At 43.9% G+C, this 23,930-nt stretch overlaps 3 protein-coding genes across 3 annotated transcripts in view; all 3 read left to right on the top strand.

The window, feature by feature from the left end:
* The first annotated feature begins 1,648 nt into the window (after window positions 1–1,648).
* Window positions 1,649–10,496, top strand: slc5a5 (solute carrier family 5 member 5). Its single transcript, XM_041231097.1, has 15 exons — window positions 1,649–2,014; window positions 2,601–2,666; window positions 3,157–3,208; window positions 3,637–3,704; window positions 3,897–4,051; window positions 4,137–4,277; window positions 5,341–5,470; window positions 6,444–6,532; window positions 6,950–7,062; window positions 7,952–8,022; window positions 8,120–8,206; window positions 8,772–8,962; window positions 9,558–9,661; window positions 9,811–9,896; window positions 10,018–10,496. The coding sequence occupies exons 1-15, from the start codon at window positions 1,652–1,654 to the stop codon at window positions 10,174–10,176; spliced, it is 1,875 nt and encodes a 624-aa protein (XP_041087031.1). The 5' UTR covers window positions 1,649–1,651; the 3' UTR covers window positions 10,177–10,496.
* Window positions 10,497–13,661: 3,165 nt separating this feature from the next.
* On the top strand, window positions 13,662–19,611 carry LOC121301470 (coiled-coil domain-containing protein 124-like). The gene is made up of 6 exons (XM_041230913.1): window positions 13,662–13,749; window positions 14,322–14,376; window positions 15,199–15,376; window positions 17,440–17,635; window positions 18,048–18,162; window positions 18,492–19,611. The coding sequence occupies exons 3-6, from the start codon at window positions 15,218–15,220 to the stop codon at window positions 18,694–18,696; spliced, it is 675 nt and encodes a 224-aa protein (XP_041086847.1). The 5' UTR covers window positions 13,662–13,749; window positions 14,322–14,376; window positions 15,199–15,217; the 3' UTR covers window positions 18,697–19,611.
* Window positions 19,612–20,959: 1,348 nt separating this feature from the next.
* LOC121301185 (transcription factor E2-alpha-like) overlaps window positions 20,960–23,930 on the top strand; it is a 14,728-nt gene continuing 11,757 nt past the window's right edge. The window contains exon 1 of the mRNA XM_041230325.1: window positions 20,960–20,969. Coding sequence (XP_041086259.1) covers window positions 20,960–20,969 — 10 coding nt within the window. The remainder of the gene's footprint in view (window positions 20,970–23,930) is intronic.

Here is a 23,930-nt window from a genome sequence, read left to right as displayed (position 1 = left end):
CTGTGCGACTATTCTGCTATCCGCTCCCATACTGTGTAAACATTGGCATGTCACGGATATTTTAATGCTCGCTCCTATTACTTTATATTGACTGCCCAGTGGAAAGCCAGATTGTTCTGTTAACATGCAAGATGCTTGAAGCACTGTCATGAAATGTCCCATCATAAAATACACAATTGCTAGTCGCTCTGGTTTTCTGGTTGAATCACATCCGTTTTATTTGGATGTATTGGAAACTGTTTATTGTGTGATGAATCTTTGACATGAAAATGAAATTTTAACTGCAATTGGCTTTTGCTACTGTCTAAAACTAAATGTTATGGAATTTTATGTTTGAACTATTAAATGAGCATACCAATTTATTTATTTGTTTGTTTGTTTGTTTGTCTTGCCCCAACACAGGTCTTTTGGTTGAGGTGTTATTTGGCTAACCTTGAAATCGAATTGTTATTTATTTATTTATTTTTGCATGTATTTAGAATATCACACATTTGATTACATTTGTTTAAGAATAGAACTGAGTCAGCTGTACTACAACACCTGGGTGTGGGGCTTTCTCTCCTCATTTTCCTCATCAGCCCCCATGCTTGCAAAATGATGCTTGCTCACTAACTATGTTGGTATCCCTCAGTTACAACTGAGCGATCCGTCCTGTAAGTGCAGTGGTACCACAAATGCTATTCACTTACTGCCATTGTAAAACAACTGGGTAAAACATCTGCTCCTTCATTTTACTGCAAAGGTGACAACAAAGATCACATTGAATGTGGATTATTTTTTTGCCTTTATGTTCAGTAAACCAGAATTTGGGGAATCGTGTTACAAATGTATCGGAAACAATACAAATGAATGCAGATGCATTCAACATTGAATTTTGCATGTCGATCATTGACTTTGAAGGTAGTTTGAATGCAAAAATTTAAGGAATTTTGAATGAATGCTTTATTGAACTTATTTTATGTGAATCTGACAGACGCAGTGGGATATGGAAAGAATGACGTTAATTGTGGTTCAGTGGAGAGTTTGAAGGTAGATAGAGGAGGGGAACATTCCTGGAGTAAACAGAGCTTCCATTCCCCTCCCTCTCTCCCTGCCTCCCTACTTCTGAAGTAGTTTGCATTGCAAAAACCAATCGCAGCTGCCCTCTGTCAGTATAAGAGCATTCCTCTCTGGACGGCTAAGTCAGGTGCATCTCTACGGGCAACACAGACTCAGAGACCCCTCCCAAAACGCAGACGGCTTCTTCTGTGATTGTAGTTGATTTCATTTCTGTTCATCAACCTGTTGGTAAATATCAGTTTTACTTAATTTGATTACTTTACGTGTTTAGATTATTGTTTTAACTTTGTTAGAACGTCAAAGCGTTCTTGAAATTCATAGCAATATGTAATACAACTTTTATTACCCTTCGTATACATAGCTGTCTCTGTATTTTAAGGACACTTTGTCTGGAATTTGGAATTTCGTTTTGGTATAACGACTACTTTTTTGTTCTTTACTTTAAATATAAAAGGAAATTAAACAGTTTTTTTTTAATATATTATTATTGATGCATTAATGATATTAAAGGCTGTCTGATCCTTTTACAAAAATAACTATTCAAAAGCAGACAGGTAAAGATGTAATTTTGTTGATATCTATAGATATAGATATGAGCCCAGAATCACACCCCACCAGGACCACATTTGGACTAGCCGACTATGGGGTGTTTGCAGTAATGCTCCTAGTCTCCATGGCGATTGGACTGTTCCAAGGCCTGCGAAGGGCGGGAGGGAAAGAAGAGCGAGCGGAGGATTTTTTCACAGGGGGTCGTCAGATGACCGCCTTGCCCGTCGGCCTCTCTCTCTCTGCCAGCTTCATGTCGGCCGTTCAGGTACTGGGGGTCCCTGCTGAGGCTTATCGCTATGGGCTGAAGTTCCTGTACATGTGTCTTGGGCAGAGCCTCAACACATTGATCACAGCATACCTCTTCCTGCCTGTCTTCTATCGGCTAGGCATCACCAGCACCAACCAGGTAAGGACAGTCTGTTTGAGATCCACATGTCAGAGATCACCATAAATACTACTGAGTATTAGGGCAGGGGTGGGGGTAAAATCCTTGCATTTTGGTTAGTTCCCCTCCAACAGGCAGGCTGGTCAGCCATGTGAGAAGGGGTCTGCATTGGATTAAAACTGACCTTAAAAAGCATGGTCAGGCTAAATTGGCAGCCAGTTATCCAATTTAGCCTGGCCCACAAGTACAAAGGAAGAGTAGAGAGACAGCTAGCTAATAAACTCAAATACGTTGTATGAGCTCTCTGTCCTAGCCTGGGTGCTCTGTTTCAACTTCTACTCATCCTTAAATGAGCCTGGCACTGCCACACAAACCACGTACTGAAGACAAATTTGCCCACGATGTTAAAGATTTGGGGTTTCCCAAAATTCTTTCAATCAATTCGGTAGCGCCAGTATTTAGATCTGCCTCTCTTTCCAGCTTTTGAATAGAATGTCCTGTCCCTGTTTTTAAGGGCCAGGGGAATCTATTAGACTCAGCCAGGAGTCAATGCTTTGAAACTCTCCGCACTTGGCGTCTGAATCCTCTCTTGTATTTTTGCTCACAGTATCTGAAGATGAGATTTAGCAGGAGCTTGCAGCTGCTTGCAACTATCCAGTTTATCACAGCCACGGTAAGAATGAGCCAGCGCAGGCAAAACAAAAAGGTTCCTCTTTTAAGATCTGTCATCACAAAACTCTTCCCTGTAACAGCTGCACCTGGTCAGATGGGCTCCAGCCTCCAGCCTTTCAGTCTCCCCCTTCCCCAGGCACTGAGGCAATCTGTGCTCCCTTCTGGAAGAACAAAAAAGACCTGGAGTCTGATATGGGAAAAACAGACAGGAAGAGGTGGTCCCAACCCGGAGTTCGGTTCGCCACAGTGCCAGTGGAAGCATGGTTTATCTCACTGTTTGTTTCGTTCCAATCAGGAATATGCACGAACCTGAAATCCGGATCCCGAAACATACCGATCAGTAGTGTATTCAGGGCATTGAAAGTTTAGTCCAGGTCCTGGATACTGGATCAAAATAAGATTGAGAAACACAACACTGTTTCTCCCACACTACCTTTCTATACCTGCTGTGTTTAGCATCTGTTTGACTTTTTCTCGATTGATCCACACAGCTGCTGTACACAGGAATTGTGATCTACGCACCCGCCCTGATCCTGAACCAAGGTAGGTGCACACTCTCCCCTCACCACCAGGGGGCAGTAGGAACAACGACTCCTTTTACTTACTGGCAGAAATGTACACTAAGTTTGCTGATTTCACACTTGACCAGCCAGTCAAACCTGATTTTTAAATCATCTGTTTTAATAATGCAATACAAAAAAGGTGCACCTGTACCTTGGAATCTATTAGAACTTTGTCGCCAATCCAGTCGTAGAATTTGAAGTTATGCTGTATAATAACTTGTAAGGGCTTGGCTTGTTGCTTTTGATTGACACGGAATAACTTGCTTTTGTACTGAGCCATGCAATTGTACTGGTGGTGGATGATAATGTATTGCCCCTGTGGCTTCCTTGGAAACTAGACCTGTGATAAAACAACTTCCCTGAAATATATTGAATTTTCATCAAATTGTTTGTGTGCTTGATTTTCAGTGACTGGACTGGATATCTGGGCTTCTCTGTTTTCAACAGGTCTCATCTGTACCTTCTACACCACACTGGTGAGGAGCCAACTCATTTGTTTCCAATTTCTTCTTCTTCTTCTTTTCCTTCTTCTTCTTCTGCTTCTACTCCTCTTCCTTCTTCTTCTTTGTTGAGATAAGGGTACATGCACTTTACTAAGGACCCTTCAGTGATGCACTGTGCCAGGAGTGTTTTTGAGGTAACCCTTTCCCTTGTGCTCCCTCTCTCAGGGTGGGATGAAGGCAGTAATCTGGACAGACGTTTTCCAGGTGGTCGTCATGCTCACGGGCTTCCTGGCTATTGTTATCCGGGGGACCATTTTGGTGGGTGGACCGGCCACAGTGCTGGAGATCGCCAGCAACGGGTCCCGCATCAACCTCGGAGAGTAAGGAGGATGGAGCTGCGTGCCCAGCTCACTGCTTCAGCTCTGGTTCCTCCTCCTCTCAGCCGTTTCTTCTCTTGTGTTGCAGTTTTAGCTTTGACCTTCAGAGGCGCTATACGTTCTGGACGTTTGTGTTCGGAGGCACGATGGTCTGGCTGTCCATGTACGGAGTAAACCAATCACAGGTGCAACGTTACATCGCCTGCAAGACTGAGAAAGAGGCACGGAGGTGAGTGTCACAGCGCCACCTACCTGTAGATATGAATCTGGCACACTAGGTTAAAATGTGCAAATACGTGCAACAAAAATACATTTATAATTGGGGATGTAAAACTTAATAAACAGAAAAATACTACCATCAATAAATATGAATTTCAATATACATAATGCAGTCATCCATAACACTATAAAACTGTGGTATGTGAAGTAATAATTTTATGCATTTGTAAAATATGTTATACCTTTTTAAATGACACATCACTTGTGTGAAGTTACCATGTTAAGTAATGAAAATGATTTCTTATAAATAAATCCTTTAGTTACATTGACGTTAAATTGCCACAGCCTGTTGTTATTATTAATACATATCTAACATTATCCAATACATCTTTCATGACGTATTTATAGTCGCATTATTGATGGTTTATGATTCATTACCCATGCCTCAGATTCCAGTCAACAGAAAGAAAGATATAATGGATGAGTTCCCCTTCAGATCAAGGTTCTGCATCAATCCCCACAGCTATACTGCGTGGAGAGAACATTAGAAAGAGCCATCGTTGGTTCAACACCAGAAGATAAGAGTTTAAACTTTTACCTCAGCATTGTCAGCGTTCAATGACGTCTGTCCAGCACTAGAGAAGTTAAGCATGTGTATTTAACAAGGGTTAGAGAGGGTAGAAGAGGCCTCCCTTTGTGTTTTCCTAAATGTAAAGCCAACAGGAATATACTTTTGCCCATTGAAAATATCAAGTCTTTTTCAAGTGTGCCCAGGCTTTCCCCTTAAGACCCCCTCTAAATACTCTCGCTGTGTCTCTCAGTCAGTTTTCTTTACAAAAACACAATCCCCTGCTGTCTGCTTAACACAATCTTCCTTTATATTTCTGATGGTGAGGGGATGGTGAGACTAGGTTTCATGCCACTGCATGGCACGCCAGTGGGAGACTTGGGGGTTTGATATAGCAACCTCAGGCTAGGTCTCCTGGTGGTCTCCTGGAACCAGGTTTCAAGCCACTGTTCCTGAAAAAGTGACTCTGTTCCCTCAGCCTGACTGGCTGTGATTGTGTTCCCAGGGCTCTGCTTGTGAACCAGGTCGGGCTGTGTCTCATTGTCAGCAGTGCTGTCACCTGCGGGATTGTCATGTTCGCTCTCTACAGGAAGTGTGATCCTCTGAAGGCGGGGCTAATCTCCGCTGCTGACCAGGTACTGCACGAGGGGCTGTGTTCACGATGGCCAGCATGCTTTCGTTCATTTGAAATTCTGTGTACCCAGACAGTTTGGAAACACAGTTATATAAAGCACCGTCAATACGGGGTGTTGGAAGTCAGTTCCTCCCAATTGCGCATTTCACCCTGTTTCCTGGGATACATCATCTATTTGTTGGACACGGAAGCACCTGTCAACTGAGCGCCTACTGTCGGACCTGTTAGATATGCTGTCTTGCCTGTCAGGACTAAAAGTGATTTGCAACTGGCTGAGGTGGTTTTTATATATTACAGAGGAATTCCCTTTGCATCAAAAATGAAGTGTGTGTTACATGTGGCAGGTTAATTGGCACACATATATGTATTATTTAATTAAATAAGAAGTACCCTGGAAAAAAAAGAACTTTTGTATAAATAGTTGGAAGTTGCCACAAATACACAGCGTAATGTCCGAATCTAGCACCTCTAAGCCCACGGCATTCTCATGCAGTAAATGTCATGCCCATTAAAAACTGATTAAAATATTTACCCTGCAGACCATTAGAAATGTTAAACAATGAGGAGGGCCAGTTGGCACATGGTTCCGTATCCAAATATAATGGGAAAAGGCACTTCAGTGATTAAACCTCTCTTGTGTGGAAAACATATATTACAGAATGTGCACAGTCAGGTTTTAGAATGGGAGGCTACTGTAAATCAAAGCTGTTTGGCTCGGTCAGAATAGACTATGCAGTGCTGTTGCCTGGAGCCCCTTAATCTGAGGAGGGTAAAAACGTTTTTTTTTTTCCAAGCTTGATATTTAACTAAACTGTTCTGGAATGCCGTTAACTAAGCCATCCGCAAACAAGAACAGCGCAGACTAAAATATTGCTTTTATTCATTAAAATCCAAAAGCTAAATCTTTCAAAGCCTTGTGCTATTCGTATTTAAGTCCCATGCCATTTGCATCTCCCCTCTGTCTCTCTGCCCAGTACATGCCCTTTCTGGTGCTGGATATCTTCGCAGACTACCCTGGTGTTCCTGGTCTTTTCCTATCTTGTGCCTACAGTGGGACTCTCAGGTATTCCATCTCTGTTGTGACTCTCTTGTGGTAAGCTTGGCAAATTGCAGTGGGGGTATCGCTATAGTTTTTGTATATTTTAAAACCACAGCTACTGCACCTTTAACATGAATGATTAAAAGTATTGTAAAGTAGTTTTGAAATCCATTAAAATGAGTAACTATTTTCATTAGTTTGTATATATAAAAAGAAAATGGTTTATACACAGTAACTTGAATAGGGTGTATATATTTGCATTTTAAAAAGAGACACATTCGTATCCTTATTTAAATATGAAATGATGGTTTAATGACTTTGTGTACCCCATGTGTACAAACACACTGAAAAAGTGAAGCAGTTTTATCCACAGCAAAGGGGAAATACAGTATTTTTGTGCAACTCATTTGCCTGTCTGCTTCTGGCTCCTCCCATCCCCAGCACAGCCTCAACCAGCATCAACGCCATGGCAGCCGTTACCATGGAGGATATTCTCAAACCCCGCCTCCACAACGTGTCACAGAAGAGGCTTGTGCTCATCTCCAAAGGGCTGTGTGAGTTCACGTCACAGTATAGGGCAGTGTTTCCCAACCCTGCTCCTGTAGCCTCCAGGAACAGGGTGGGGAAACACTGTGTTAGGGTGTCCCACTGCTTTCAACTCCAGTGAGGTCCTGCCCATGTGGCCTCCTGCTTAATTCCCATTTTGCCAGTGATTTGTCGGGTGCTTAGATGATAGAGCGAGTCTTTTCGAAAACCGTGTCAACAGAAAATGGGCCCCTCCAGATGGCATTAAATTGTGGAGCTGAGATAATTGATTAGGTTTTTGTTTGTTTTTTTTTCCTTCAAATGCAATCGTCTAATTGAAGGGCCTGGAAGTAAAAGGCACAGTTCGTAACTCACTTTTATCACACTCCACTAGGGAGGCCAAAAACATTTGAAATTCACTCAAGTCAAGCATGAAGAATGTTTTGTCGTTGTTGTGTTGCTTTATGTCGTTATTTCTTTCCTTGCAGAGCTGTTTGTTTTATTAAAGATGCTTCTGATGCGAACAGGTGGCTGGGTTGACGTCACTATAAATACGAAGTTGCTTTTTAATCTGTGCTATTTCTCTGCTCTTGGGCACTATTCAAGTCGTTTAGATGATGGTGCAGCTGGTTATCAGGCAGTCACCGGACCCTAACCACTGTACAAAAGAGCCAAGCTCGCTTGCGAAAGGTGTTACACACCGGGCATAGCTCACATTCGCGAGCATTACCTCATTTACACAGCAGGGGTCAGCCTTACACCGATTCCTCTTACCGGGTACCAAAACTGAAATAGACCTCTTAAGGTTCACGTGATAGAACTCTACAGCTGTGGCAAAAAGAGTTGCATCTCCCTGAGACATGAACAGAAAGCAGTTGAGCTTGGTTGCAATGGCTGTGTGTCTCTTTTGTGTTTCAGCCCTGTTCTATGGCATAGCCTGCATCACAGTCGCTGCACTTACTTCCCTGGTGGGCGGGGGGGTGCTGCAGGTAACCGATCACTGCCTTTCCCCCAGTAGTATTATAGTAGGAGTGCTATTGGTCAGCATCTCTAATGTGCTCTCGCTCTTTCTCTCTCTCTCTCCAGGGTTCGTTCACAGTGATGGGGATAATCGGAGGACCCCTGCTTGGTGCATTCATCCTGGGCATGTTCATCCCGGCCTCCAACACCCTTGTGAGTGCCCCCCAAATTCCAGGACATGATAACGAACGAGGGCTTGTTTTTAGATCAGTCCTGCCTCATTCGGGATTCGATTCTGGGAATATAGGTTTAATACATGTGCATTTGCAGGGTCGATATTTAGTTATTTAAACAACTGATCTCCGTCGTTAGAGGAGATTCAATTAAAATTGGTCCTAATGCTGTAAAAACCAATAAAGCGCCTGGAAGTCTCTTACTGTTTAATACTTTTAGTACCAGAAAAGCAATGCTGTAATGATTGCTGGTCCAAGTGCTTTGGCCACAGACACAGTGTGTTTTGTCATAAGGTTGAAGGCATGATCATTTCTCTTTTGACATTTCACCAATCTACTTGTTCTAAAATGTAATATATATGAACATTAAAAAACAGAGTGTTCAAATGGCACAAAAGATTGAGAGCAGAGTAATAGATTCTAATGACTTTAGTTTTCCTTCCGACATATCAGTATTGCACTGTGCCATGTTGCCAGCTGGAGTCGCAGTTACTATAGCAGTTGCACTGTGTGTCAAACATCAAATACGTTTCCTGTCTCCTCAGGGTGTGTTCGCCGCTATAGTGGTCGGATTCGGTATTTCACTCTGGATTGGGATCGGGTCGAGTCTGTACCCTCCTGACCCACAGGTGATGGGGGTTCTGCCCAGCTCAGCTGACCACTGCCCCCTGCTGGTGACGGGCAACACCACACTCAACGGCAGCCTGGTTGTGGAGACCTCACTGGCAGGAGAGAGGTGAGGGAAACCAATCAGAGACCAGAATAGGTCACTGTGCTCTAAGGAATGCCTTAGTTCCCTCGCAATTGGATAAGTAGTTCTGGAGACAAAAAGTGGGACGAATATATACGCACATGGCAATTCCATTTATTTAAAAAAAAAAAAAAAAAAAAAAAAAACTAGAAAGCCTGCACTTTGAGTTTCTTTTCATTTTATGTACAGTTTAATGGGAGGAAGTCGTACAATCATTCAGATTTAATCTCTTTAAGTGGCAATCATGTTGACATAATTGTCTCTCCAGACCCAGGCATCAACTACAAAATTTCCTCTATCTGCAGAACGTGCACAGAATAACAACGTATTGCTTGTGCTGGAGTGGTCTCAAAATACAAGTGCAGTGTTACACAATTCAATAGAAGTCAAAGGATTAGGAATCATTTCACGTCAAAGGCCTGATCAAAATTTCTTGGGAAACATTATGTTTTGTCATTGGATGCAAAGGCCAGGAATAAGAACGAATGTACTGCATATAAATATATTTCTACAGAGGTCTCCTTTGAGGGATTTTAGAGATGATTTGTAGGTTTTCTTCTATTGCATGTTCGTTGTGCAGGCCCTCCATTGCGGATAACTTCTACTCCATGTCATTCCTGTATTATGGAGCGCTAGGGACCACGGCAGCGCTACTGGTGGGAGTGGCTGTCAGCTATATCACAGGTAAACACCCAGCTTTAAACAGCAACGCTTCCTTTTCTCTTTAGAAAACTGATGTTAAATGGTGGTGAATGCTTTGCAAATATGCCCCACTCCCTTGTTGTTTGAACCTATGCATCTACACATACATGTGCGTTCCTTTAATTTCACAGGACCCACCCAGAGGAAAGCAATCACACTGGGGCTCTTGTGGTGGGATCTCCATCTTGTGAAACCTTCACCGCCCCCTCTGGACAGAGTGAGCATTATACCTAGTTTTCAATTGGGGTGGGGGGTGGGGTTATCCGACACATTCATTACCTGCTTCTTAGAAAACTGGTGCATTGGAGTTGATGTCTCTCTCTCTCACGTTTCCCCAGGGATTCAGCTCCTCGTCTCCCTCTGAGCCTCAGACCCCTCCCCTCACCCCCTCACTGCCCACACGCTGGCTGAGAGGAACTCAGGACAGACCAGAGACATCGCCAGAGGCGAAGACACAAAACGGACACACACCGTTGCTTCAGGAGAGCAAAGTCTAGATTGAACTGGGAGCGTCCACAGAAGACGGGATGAGGGAGAAGGAATAATAGGGATCACATGCAAAAGCTATGCATCTATTTACATCTAACAAGACGTTTGCATTCACAGTTCCAGCAGTGTTCAGGGTTAATGCCAATAAATGTGCCTTGCATTAGAAATTCAAGTAGAAATAGATGAGAAACTAAGGGTTTTACAAGAGCTGAACTATCTGAGCTTGTAAAGGTGGTGGGTACTAAAGCAAGTTTGCAAAGTTTCTTTTCTCTTAGCTAAATGCTCAAAATATTTTCCAAAATATAAGTGTTTCCCTTTGAACCAATGGTGCCTCGCACAACTTTGTTGAATAACGACACTATAAAAAAAAAAAAAAAAAAAAAAGAACAGAAAATCTTAGCGTTGGGGTCAGATTTGAGCACATTGGGCACTAAAGAGTTAATGATATTCTCCCCTAGAAGCTAAAGCTGTGTTCCAGGCAACGCCTGTGCAAGTTGGGAATGCGGTAGAAAAAAAACACCTGAATGTTTGAAGTAACTTTCAGCGTCGTTCACCGCGTACAGGCTGGCGGTAGAGATTACATACAAGAAGCGTCTTCATCCCAGCCGCACGCGTGCCCTTTCTGAGGTTTTGCTTTGAAAAGCCACTCACCCGTGTTATTAAAAATTGCTCTGACGGTATAAACAATGGGAGCTTTTCAGAGCTTCGCTGCACCTGGAGGAGATCTGGTACTAATCATGAACGGCAAGAGGCCCCAGTCTCTTATAAGCAGGGCAGGGGCAGGCTGGCAGTGTGCTGGGAGTCGTGTGTAGTCAGAGGGGGGCTGATATCTCAGATCAAGGCTGCAGAGAAGGAAGTCTCTACATTCTTCTGCTCAGATCAACTTTAAGATCTTTCTTTTCTTGTGTTGCATCTCTGAGCTATCAGACTCCAGACCCTGCTGTCATTCCAAGCTCACATCTGCCCCGGAACTCTCTGTTCTCGATTCCTTGGCAGCGGTACAGAGAAAAAGCGGACTGGGAGATACTGGTGACCGTGGCGAAAAAAGATTTGTACTCAAAACTGATCAAGCACTTTACAATGGCTTCCATTAGTATTCTAGTGTGTCCGAAGCCTTCTATAAGGTTAAACTCCTTTAGATATACAGGAGAGCAGGCATTCAAAGTGTCACAAACACAGTATAGCCATTCAGTACAAAACTATTTTAAAACCTTAAAGCAATCTAAAGCAATGTTAAAGTGACATTTCTGAAACATGCAATACAAAGTAAACCTAAACAGGAATAAGAACCCATTACTTGACTGCGATATCTCAGAGTTACATAAAGTTCCCATTTAAAACTGTTGAAAAAATCTGATCATAATGTACACACACTGTCCAACCTTAAAGCATACATCATTTAATAAGTGCATGACATACAGAAATAATTTCCCCTTAACGTACTCAAGGTACTGTACTATTCAAAGGGACAGTCTCAAAAGTGGCGATTCTATGAAGAACAAACTTCTCTGCTTATTTCTAAACTGAACTTCTCTGAAGGAGGAAAAAGGTCTTTATGCTCCATTTGAAAACAATATGTACTTTATTTATTTTGATGTCAGAACAGACTTCCATTACCGTTTGTCACTTCCATGCTTCGATGGCTGACTGATGGCCTGTCACTGTGAATGATCAGCAGCCTGACTCGCAGCACATCGCTGTCTACGTGAACCAACACCTTGCAAAGGACTTTTCATCACAGGCAGACTGGTATCTCTGCAGCAGCTGGGCACAGCCTGTGAAGCTACCAGACAGATGGCCAGTCCATGAAAACGGGAAGTTTGGCAAGTCATCCAATATCAGACCCATGACATGTGGCGATGGCTTTTCCTAATCCGCAGAAGTCTGATCTTGAAGAGTTACTTGACTTGCCAGTAGTCTGATGACTTACCCACACTTCACATGCATTCCATTTCCATGGCATGCCCCACACAGCTCTCACAGACCCCTACAGACTATGGCGCATTACTGTTCCCCACTATAGAGTTTAGCTGCTGTCCTACCTGTACAGTTTTGCTTGCAAACATGATTGGGAGCAGTTACAGAACGTGGCTAAAACAGAAATGACAGAATATCAAAGTATGTAGCTGTGTGTCAAACAGTAAGAGCATTACTCAAAGTGTCATGTTACTATTCAGCACAAACATCTTCCATACAAGATCAGAGGTCAGTCTAGTGCGAAGAACTGTATGTGGGGTGAAAACAATAAACTCACAAGACTCTTGCAAGTACAATATATGCCCCTTTATTTGTAGGTGTTGAGCAGCAAGCACAGGACGGTATATGCAAAGTAAAGAGAATAATAATAAAGAAAGCTCTAGGACTCTTCTCATCCACTGCCCGAAGCCTGGACAGCAAACCACATGCGTGATGTGGGCGGGGATATGCAACTGAGATGACCAAGTATATCATAATCTAACCAGACAAAACAACCGCTTTGTCGTCAAAACAAATGTCTGTTTTTTATTCTTTTGGTTTGTATTATACTGTTGTAGGTTTGACAATTGACTGCGTTAAAACAAACAAACAAACAAATACAAAAAAATTGTAGAACCCTTAAAAAAACAACAACTTTAAAACACAACGTAAAACCGTATTTAGTTTAACGTTTTTGTATTATTATTTAAGTAAATGTGTTGCAACCTGTGAGCGTGCAATCCCAGGAACACGTTGTAATTGATCACCAAAGGTATATTTCCCGAGTAACAGCAAAGAGCCTACAGGAGTGACGGGGGACCAGCAGAACACAGCAGCTATTTCTTTACCCTAGGATGAACAGCTAGAAACAGTGTTTGCATTGTTGTTGCAAGCTCTTCGTGTCCAAACCTACATTGTAAAAGTAAAGTATTCATTTGTTTTATAATAACATAGAGCAATAGCATGGTAGCTACAGTCTAGGCAGTTCTTTTCCCTGAACTTTGTAAATCGGGACCTCTCCAGATATCCAGCCTGTGTAAACTGGTAAATGTTTTATTGCTGTCTGGGACAGTCGAGACAAAACAAACGGGCTGGCACTACTGCTGATGAGGAAACCGTGTCCAGCGCCAACACGGTTACCACTACAGACCGTGCACTTCGCCTCACCATTCATCCAGGGCCCGGTTCGAGTCTTCTTCCCCGGCAACGGCGCAGTCCAGGCGCTGGATTCCCGGCAGGCTGGAGTCTCTCTGGTTCAGTTTCTCCAAGAACGAGGAGAGGAGGCGCTTGTTGAGATGGTCAGTGAGAGTCAGCGCTTCCTCCTGGTCCTCGTCCTCCTCTGGCCCGTCCTGCTGCGCTGTGGATTGTGGCGAGGCGTCGGGTTCGTTACTGCAGCCGCTCGGCTCCTTGTCTTCGGTTCGGTATTTGTTTACCGAGGCTCCGGTCGCGGTGTCGTCCTCCTCTTCGTCCAGACGCAACGAATTCAGGCTGCTGTGCAAAGCTGCGTTCTCCAGTTCTTTGTGCCGCTTGCTGTTTGAGTTATTCGGGTCTTCCCCAGCACAGAATTCCCTACCAGTGGACTCCATGATGCACTCCGTGACGTATCCAAGGATCTCCCCGTGATGGTGGGAGTGGGAGTGGGAGTGGGAGTTTTTTTTTTTTTTTTTTTTGGGGGGGGGGGGGGGGGGCAGTGTAGTACGAAGCTCGACAGTACATACAATGGGGGGGGGGGGGGGGGGGGGGGGGGGGGTTCTAATATGAAAAGTCCCACAGATTAATGAATTAATTATTATTCTGAGTTACACTTTTCAATGTACCCTGATATTTTCAAAATCTTCCTAAAACATGCTGTACATCTGATACACATTGTTTTATGATTTATTATCAGTTAAAACACTGCGACATAATTTGTATTGCGTTTACTTTATCAATTTAAAATTAATCAAGAATAATTATTAAAAAAAACATTCCATGAAAAGCGACACTCTTCCTCTAGGTACTAAAACGTCATTAAAAAAGCAGCGCTCGTTTAAAAAGGACCCAAATTAGGTGAAGCCAGAAACTGAGCGAAATACACCGCAACAATACGCAGCTGTCAGCGTTAAAACTACCCCGGGGGTGTGTATAGTACTTTCCGGCGGTCGGGGCTTTTGTTCTGTTTGTGTTGCAAGTTTTTAAATGATCTTTGTCGTGACAGGCAGTTGTAAAGGCAGCTCTCTGATGCTATCACTCACACCCGAGCTGCTGTGAAGGTAAGGATCCCCCTGGATGGAAATATTTAATTATTATTATTATTTTTTGTGATTAAAACAGCACGAAACGTCACCGTTGACTGTTTATGAGACCGTGTCGTTCAACATCTGTATAGCAAAGTACAAAGCAGTGCCATCTCAGTGGTTGAAGTTTCTGTAACGTAAATGCATCTCATTTGTTACCACACGAAGCAACACGCTGACGCAACCTGCTTTTGTTCTTATTTCCTTGGCAGTTTGTCGTCTTTATTTTGAAAACACTCGCTCCTGACTGTACCGGGATTTTGAGGGACAAAGATCAGCTACACTATCACGGGTCGAAACGGACCCCCAAATTGTGTCCTGTCGAGTCAGCCCTACGCATCAGAACAGAGTTAGAATAATTGAGGAATAGAAAGTTGCGTATTACTCGTTTATAGTGTATATTTCCTACGACTGTAACACGTTCCTTGCCTCCATTGGTGTTATTTAGTAGTCAGCGTTGTTATTAGAAGCTAAACACCGTTAAGCGATGGTGAAAACGGTACCTAAAATATTGAGGTGGAGAAATTGATTTTAAAATCATGGTTACTGCACGTATACGTGAGTGGCAGCTGCTTGTTAATGAAACGACAAAATGAGGAACAGCAATAACAAGAGTAGTAAAATAAAACAAATGGAGACTTGGTGGTTCAGAGGTTAGAGAAAGGGCTACCACAAGGTTCCCAGTTTAATCCCAGCTGACTAATTCGTTATAAAAATAATAATGTCGAAATACTGGCGATGTAAACTAGACTGCATGCCTTCGGATATGACTTGATTCTCGGACCTTGCTCCCAGCAGCAGAGCGCCCTCTGGAGGAATGCCGAAGAAGTTCCAGGGCGAGAATACTAAGTCCGCTGTGGCGCGGGCGCGCAAGGCGGAGGTGAAGGCAGCGGCGGACACCCGCAAAAAGCAGGAGCAAGAGGATGCCTACTGGAAGGACGACGACAAGCACGTCCTGAAGAAGGAGCAGAGAAAGGTAAAGGTGGTATAGACCAGGGGACAGCGGCAGTGATGCTAAGCCGGCCAAGAATAGGGGCTACCTTGGGATCTGTGCAAGCAGTCCAAACGTTTTCTACCCACAAAGCTGAGAGTGCTGCGGCTGTGCACGCTTCTTCTTCTCCACGTGACACGCAGGTTTACCGAACGCCGGTATAGAGATGGTCTGCCAGTCTGCCTGCATTTGTTGATGGTGTTTTGTGTGGTGAGGCATGGCATAGCTTGAGTTCATGGATGCTGAAAAACTTGCCTGCTAAGCATTGTGGAAATCTCACATTGTCCTCAGCCAATTTCTGCACCGGTCTTCAGATTTGGGGCTGCGACATTTGCTTTAATTTGAATAAGCATGGCATTTAGTGACAGTGTCCTGCTTTGCAGTAAATGCTAACGAGTGACACTGACCACAGGATGGCAGTAATAGACCCTTGTGACAGCTGCTGTGTTATCTTGTCTGCATTTGTATCTTCTGTATCTATGTAGATTGTATAGCACAGTGCCAACAAACTGGCATGCATGCACTGCAAATCACTGGCTTTCAAACCTAGTCCTCCAGTACCATTGCTTATAGGCACTTGCAGACAGCCTCCACGATCGTATTTGGTTTGAATGCTGCCTTTGGTTACAGAAACCCCACCCCCACATAAATAATTTATGAAATAAGCTGCAAGGTCTCACTCACAGACAAGCACACACTCGCACAGGAAGATGTCAACACAGATGCGCTCCGAAGGTTCCCCTGCTGTGGCCTGTGCACCCGTGCCGGGACACTTCGTGTTGATGTTAATGTGATCAGGCATGCAAACGTCAAGCTACGGGTAGCGTGCCAGGGAAACTCCCTTTGCCGCCAGACTGTGCGACCTGTCCTGGGTACCTCCGGCCTGAGAGCAGCCCTGTGGCATGACTGACGTGCTGGGCAGAGCAGCGGAAACACTGCCACAGACGTGGCAGCGGGGGAGGGTCAGCCTCTTTGTTGCTGTTTATTTGAACTGTCAATTCCCAGTAGCAGTGTGTTCCCCTTCACCACCTTAATACTTTAAACTACCGTTGTTGTTTTTTGGGGTTTTTTTTTTTTTGCTCCTTTTACCTTTTAGAATTTCCAATACCCCTCCACTTGCATCAGGTTTAAAATACTCGTCACTAGTTCCATTAAATCCACAATAACTATTGCAAAACTTGCAGGATATTCCAATTATTTTTCAAACAGTCGAGGTCTGTGGTTTAAATGAATATTTTAGTTGTCTGGTCTCACAGAATCGGTACCACAAAGGATCTGACAAGGATAATGTTAATAAGTCATCCCGAAAATAATAATAATTATTATTATTTTTTTTTAAAAGTCAATGTCTAGTTTTGTATTTGATATTTTCCTTTCTTTACTCTTCGCAAGGTCTCAGAACGGATTGTCTCTTGTGCCTCTTTCACCTCTTAACTTCTGACTCTTAAACACTTGTTCCTTGGGTTTCCTCTCTCGCCACTCTGCCTCCCTGATCCTCTTGCCACCTCCCTGAATTATTGAGGCTGTATAGCAGGGGGGTGTATCGCCGCAGCGTCGCCGGCTTTGCCAGGCACGTTGGTTAGGTTACCGTGTTAATGTAAAATCACACCCGTGTCCCCGGGGCTCCTGTTACACTCCTCGCTGACACCCTACCCTGTGCAGCTCATCAATAGACAATGCAGATTCCACTGTGGGCCTAACGCCAGCCATCCAGATAATTGGATAGCAGAAGATGAGGGGTAGAGAGCAAAGGTTTGGATTCATGTTGTCAGTTAATGCATTTTCCAATGGCATCGCCTGCTGCACTGATTCAAGGAATTCCCATGGAAGAGACCCAGAGGGTTCGAGTCTTTGGGAATGGGGTATTGAGGCCATGGGCAGTGCTGACCTAAGCTGTTTTGGCAAACTCTAATGCAGGGTCTAGCTCATCATGGAAGTGCGTTCAAGTGTGAATTCCCCCTGACATTAACCCCATTAGCCTGGTAACACAGAATTGTACTGGAATTGGCCCCATTATAAATTACTTTTTTTTTTTTGGCTTGCTGCAGGATGACAGAGAGAAGAAGCGCCTGGAGGCCCTGGAGCGCAAGAAAGAAAACCAGAGGCTGCTGGACGAGGAGTCCGCCCGGCTGAAGGGACGCCAGGGCAGTGCGGTCGCCAGCACTACAGGGAGCAAGGTCACCCAGGCACAGATTGAAGAGACGCTACGTAAGGAGCGGGAGAAGCCCAGCCTGCCTGAGAAAAGTAAGGAGATACAGAAGGAGAAAGTTATGGATAGTCAAGTGTTGGTTAGATAGTCTCAGTTTGAGGATGTTGGATATTCTCTGTAGGAGAGCCAAGGCTCAGTGGGTGAAAGGACCTAATTACTCGAGTAAGGAAGTGGGTTAGTCTATGTTGGGGCTCCAACCTTGGGTTAGGCAGTAGGATCATCCCAGCTGGGATCCTCAAGTCTCAGGTAAGGAAGATCTATAAGGAACTCCTGTGGTAAGAAGATAAGAAGGATCTGAAGGAGAGATCCTTGAAGGAACCACCAGTGAGAAGCTCAGGGACAAAGGGATTAGGGGTCTTGGATGGGCACGAAGTGACAGGTAGGATAACCAGCGCTCAGGAAGGAGTTTGGATGGCCCTGGATAACACACAAGTGGTTTCTTTCCAGGTGAGAAGGTAAAGAGTTACCTGGACGGGCCCTTGGAGGAGAATGTGAACCGCATCATTCCAGAGGAGGGTTCTGTGGAGGCCAGGACTGTAGAGGATGCCATCGCAGTACTCAGGTAAATAACCCACATGGAGATGAGCAGCAAAAGCCCTGAACAGTATTATACAATACTGCATTGCAGGAGCTGGCCGGTTTTGGAAACAGTGTCTGTAAAGGTGCCCGATTGTGTTTAATAGTGTGGCAGTTTAGTGGACTCCACTCAGGGCTAGGTTGAGTCAATTAAGACTTCACAACTGAGAGGCTTGTGAATCCATATACTTTTCAGGCATCTATCCCCAATTCGAGCTGGAGTTGGGATAATTTCCTAAATGAACCCTTCGCTTTCTCCCCTGAGATGGAATATGGCAAAAATAACTCTCTCGCTGCATCACCCTGTCTCCCCAGCACGGCAGAAGAGCTTGACCGACACCCCGAGCGGAGGATGAAAGCCGCCTTCGCTGCCTTTGAGGAGGTCAACATGCCTCGAATCAAGCAGGAGAACCCCAACATGCGTCTGTCACAGCTCAAGCAGCTGCTGAAGAAAGAGTGGATGAAGTCTCCAGAGAACCCCATGAACCAGCGACATGCTGAATTCAACACTCCCAAGTAGAGAGGGTTACACTTCTCTCCCTCTCTCACGGCCCCTCCCTCTATACCTCTTCACCCTATCTCTACCCCAACGGATTTCCCATCGACTTCCCAACCCTAACCCGGGCCTCGGCTCAAACATCTTCTCATAAGAGTTGGTCAAATCTCCAAGCACCCCAAAGAGCCATGGAGGGTACTCTTCCTTCTCTTCCTCCTTGCTGTACTGAACTCTGACACCCCCCGCCGTCGCCTCTCACCCTCCTCAGAACCGATCCAGCTTGTGTCCCTTTACAATCGTCTATTTCCGATACCTCAAGGGAGGCCATCTGCACCACTTCTCTGCAATGGATCCTTTTTAAAACTACCGCAGCCTGATGTCTGCTTGTCGGTAATCTGTAGAAATCTACTTGGTGCGGAATGTTGATGCAGGAGGCTCTACTGGTTTAAAAGGTTTGGTGGTGGATCTCAGAAGAACTTACGACAACTTTTTCTAATGTTTTTTGGTGTGGGGGGGGGGGGGGTAATTTATTAAAACAGTGGATTCGTCTGTCTTAACGGAGAGTCGAGCTTACGCCTTTCAACTAATTGTTAACAACAAGGAATACAATTTGTTGAATTAGCATTGAGTTTTGAAATATGTTATGATGACCATTTGATGTACTATACTGCCCTGGATGTAGGCAGTTCCAAAACAACAGGGTGAAATTAACCACGCTTTCAACACTGAGATCTGAATCCAGTCTAGAGTTGGGTTGGGAAGGTCCTACAGTATAAGCTTTGGGTCTGCAGAGATTTGCAATTTTCATTTAAACTAAAATGAGCAATTTTTTTTTTTAATTATTTTTGTGTTCGCTTTTGCTAATAATACTTTTGGCTTGAATAACCCAGAGGATTGTGGGCAATTGAAATAAAGGTTTTGAGTTTTTTTTTGACTCTTCAAATGCCTCTGAAGTTTAATTTTTAATTTTTTTTTTTGGTGTGTGCCAGCTGGTGGTCACACAACAGTGTAGTTCATTCTCCAATATTTGGCTTCTTTGAGGACCTGTACCAAATAGAACAGCAGAATGTATTTATCTGTCCCTAACAGCCACCAGAGACAGCCACCTTACCATATCTGTGTCAGCTTAGAGCCCCAGGGTGAGCTAAATATAACTGGGTAGAGTGGAGAGGGAGAGAGACGCAAAGATGATTTTTGTGCTGGAACAAATGAAGTGCAGCTGAACGCTAGGAACGTATCTCGGAGTTCCTGCAGCTGGCATTGTTTCGGAGAGATGAGCGAATGTTTTTACCGGGATGCTGGCAGGGGCATTAATAGCTCAAAAAATGAGACCTTTCTCTCAGTGGAGGGAGGGGTGTCATTAATACAGTACAAGAGTGTTTACCCTTTAAATGTTTTGTTTATGTTTTTTTCTTCTTTTTCAAGGTTTCTGAGTGTGGTTTTTTCCATATCTGTCTGTGACTGCCTGCACATTGTTAGGGGATGCTAGCATTATTTAGAGGTAGCAGCTGAGGGTCAAAACCAGTATCCAGTGTTGTTGTTTTTTTTGCCCCCCCCACATAAGCTAGTCATTATTTAGAGGTAGCAGCTGAGGGTCAAAACCAGTATGGGTGAAACGTCAGGCGTACTTTTTTTTTTTTGCAGGCATATTCCTCAGCTTAGTCAGATACCCAAGATAGTTCATTACATACTCCCTCACCCACTTTAACGTAGCTTTGCCAACCATGCGGAAAGATCGTACATGGTGCAGGAACGTACAACGATCATGAAATGTAATTACAACTACTCATCAGCTAAAGTCTTCACCCATTGGATGCCCCTGTAAGTAACAGCTGGAAAGTGAAGCTGTGATCGAACCCTGATCTCCAAGTTCAGAGATATGATGCATAACCGAGGAAAATGATTTAGAATTTGTGAGTAACTTCAAGCCCCTCCAACCCCCTGCCTTTTTATTCTGCATCATCCTTCTGAATTTGATTTTTTTACTGGGCTTATTTCCCAGACTATTAGTGGTTCGCACTGGAGTTAGGAAACGTCCCTAAAGCAGCATGGTCAGTGAGCAGATCCACCTTGAGAGATACAAGTTCTACCTTCCACTCAATGAACTCGATCTTATTGCTCACTTTGGGAGGGGGGGGGGGGGGCTCCATAAATACAGAGCCATGCCTCAGGCAAGGGCGTAACCTTTGTGTCTGCATTCGAGAGAATGATCCAGAATTCGGGTCCGCAAATCTGTCTAGTCCTTGGGGAAGCCAGTGAAATTTCAAATGATTTAATTGGGAGAATCATGTTTTTCGGTAAGGAAACAGTTTAATTGCGTGCCTTTGAAGCATAACTGCATGTTGCATGGTAAGTTCAGAAGGGTTGTTTCTGGGCGCGTGTGTGCAGGTAGTATAGCAAACACCCCATTCAGGGACAAAGGTTTCCTGAGCTGTAACAGAACTTGTGTGCCCTCTTTACTAACCTTCGACATGCCACTAAAGGTTTCAAAGCAGGTGCGATGTTTTAAATGGAAGATTGCAGTTTAGAGTACGGTATCTTTGCAGGGCATTTAGTGCTTAGAAGCTTTACCATGGATTCACTGTGCTTTACTACAGTTCGCTAAGATTTTACCGTGGAAAATAATTTGAGGGGAGTGAAGGTTTAGATAGGGGCGAGAATTGCATTTCTTACAGCCTGTCCTTATCCATCCCCACACACACTTCTTTTCAAAGTCAATGTGCAATTAAATTAATTAGTGGGAAAGATCATCCTGCTTCTGTCTTCTCCGATTAAAATCCTTATAATTCCTACTACATGAAATAACTGGCTAATGATGTGGAGCCTATACTGTAATCGTGTCTCTGATAATGGAGTTGCCACCAGGGTCAGGGAGATGATCCTTCCTGGCAGCTGGGGAATAGTTAACCTTGACTAATGAATATTTTCAATTTAATACTTTAATACAATTGTTTTCTTATAAGCCCATATTGGGGGAAAAAAAATGAATAGGGTCATTGGGGTTTCCTGACAGTGCATTTTAATTCTGTTTTGCTTCCTGTAGTCTCAGATTGAATATGGAATTTAAAATACACAGGTGTGACTGAATACAAGAAATGAGATCAACAGTATGGGTCTGGTTTCGAGAGGCGTCTTCTCGTTTGACCTCTCCAACCAGCCTGTGGAAGGACAAGCGCACTGCAATCAAAACCAGAAAAGCAATCTTCTCAGATATGATCTGTACGGGTTCTATCAGGACTCTATCAGGTCTGTCTTATCACAGCACCTCAGGCGCTTGCTCTCTCCCATTCATCTCTTCTCTTCTCTGCAAGTGAGACAGACAGACAGAGGTCAACAGCTGTACAATTACAGCCCCGATATCTCCAACCCATCCTGCCCTTAAAAGCTTTTTTTTTTTTTTCAAAATGTCTGCTCTAGTGCTCCGACTGTCAAACAGGTAGCACGGCAATAACGAGCCATGATGACAGAAGCCAGAGCACTTACTGTATTGTTTAGTTTTTTTTTAAGCGTTCTTCCTGCAGTGCACATTTTTAAAAAGAGCTTGAAACAGACTTTAAAGTTATAAGTGTAAAAAGTTGTCAGGATGTTAACAATGAAAATAAAATTATAGGTAGGTTATTTGAACAGTTGGGGACTTACAACGCTGTAATTTTCAGAACCCCGCTACTTACTTTTTAAGTTTTTCTGTTTTTGTATTGGTCATTTTTTACATCTATTATAAGATAATTCTAGATGAAACAAACTGAATTTGAATATGTGTCAGATTTTAATTACAAGGTGGCATTCCTGTGCAATGTGAAATATACCTGACAGCACATTGTGTACAGTGATCCGTCTTCTAATTTTTAAAATTGAGTGCATCTCTGTCTTCCGTGCCCTGATAAAAACAGAAACTCGTCCCCGAGGATTCATAAGAAGAGGCTTGTCGAAAAAGCCAAGACAGGCTGCAATCCCGCTGCACCCTTATTGACCTTAAAAAGCCTCCAAGCGTTAACAACTCTTCTACAAAACAGAGCAAACAGAAGAGCATCAGCTGGAAACAGCTGCCTGGCGGAGCCCGAATGCCAGCAGAGGGAAGCTGCTGTCTTGTAGAGTCCACCAGCCCGCAGGCTCCCCCTTGTACCGGGTGGTTCTCGGACTGATTCTGAAAGTAAAAGAGAAGACGACACAGACAGAGAGGGATACAGGGATACAAGCAAGCAAAACAGTAACAAAGTGAGTGAGATGGTGCCCCGAGTCACAGACAGGTGTTATTAATGCGTTTCTGTATCAATCCTGACTGTATTTAATCGGTACTAGCGAGGGGGAAACCTCTCGAGACAAATTCGCTGCTGCCAGTCTCTCCCCCTCTTTCTCTCTTGATTTTGCATTTGCTCTTGTGTCCTCCATTCTTCTGTCCCGTTCTCCGCTTCACTTTCTCTTATACACACACACACACGTTACCGTACCCCCTCTGTTCCATTCTCACTCAGTCACTCTTCCTGTCTTTCTCCTTCCTCATTCTCCTACCCCCCATGCCACCTCTGTCAGAGCAAAGGGACAACCTTTGTTTGAATCCTGCTTCAGTTTTTTTGTTATTCAATCGACAGGATCATCAAAACTGACAGAACGACATAGAGGGAGGTGTGACATCACCTTGCTGTGTGCAAACCAAGAAACAAAAAGATTTCCCTGGCAATGCAAGACTCTTACAGTTCAGCGTTAAAACATGATGAAATATGTTCATCTTTAACTGGTACTCGTTATCATGTTAGTCTCAATTTATAACCACTGTATGAAATAACTTACTTATGATTACTATAGTATAGGTGGCTCAAGATCTTTCAGCCAGTCAAAGTACACGTTTTGCCTTCTGCCTACACAGATGTTGGACGTCCTATAACGCATCAAGCACTGTATAAACACAGCAATCTCAGTCAGTCTGCTACTGTGAGGTGCTGCAAAGGGACCGTGTGCCCTTGGCATTCCTGATCACTGGATCTCTGACAACTGAAGCATTGCAGACAGGTGATCCTCCCACACAGATGGCCTTCAATACAAGGCTGATTGTTCAAGCACAGGCAATGTTTCAAGCCATGTTTCCGCCTCGTTTTAATCACCAGTCTGCCCGCTCTCCTGCTATGATTGAATAGGCAAATCGGAAGCTAATCGCCATCGTTACTCTTGTTTAGCGAAAAGGAGGACGTGCCAGGGGATAAATGGGGGTTTTCATCCGCAGGGCAAGACTTTACTAGATTAACACCAGGCTGGAAATAGGC

This window comes from Polyodon spathula, chromosome 27 (genome assembly GCF_017654505.1).
Source record: "Polyodon spathula isolate WHYD16114869_AA chromosome 27, ASM1765450v1, whole genome shotgun sequence".
NCBI lineage: Eukaryota > Metazoa > Chordata > Actinopteri > Acipenseriformes > Polyodontidae > Polyodon > Polyodon spathula.
The sequence above is the reverse complement of the archived record's forward strand: the minus strand, read 5'-3'. Positions and strand labels throughout refer to the sequence as shown.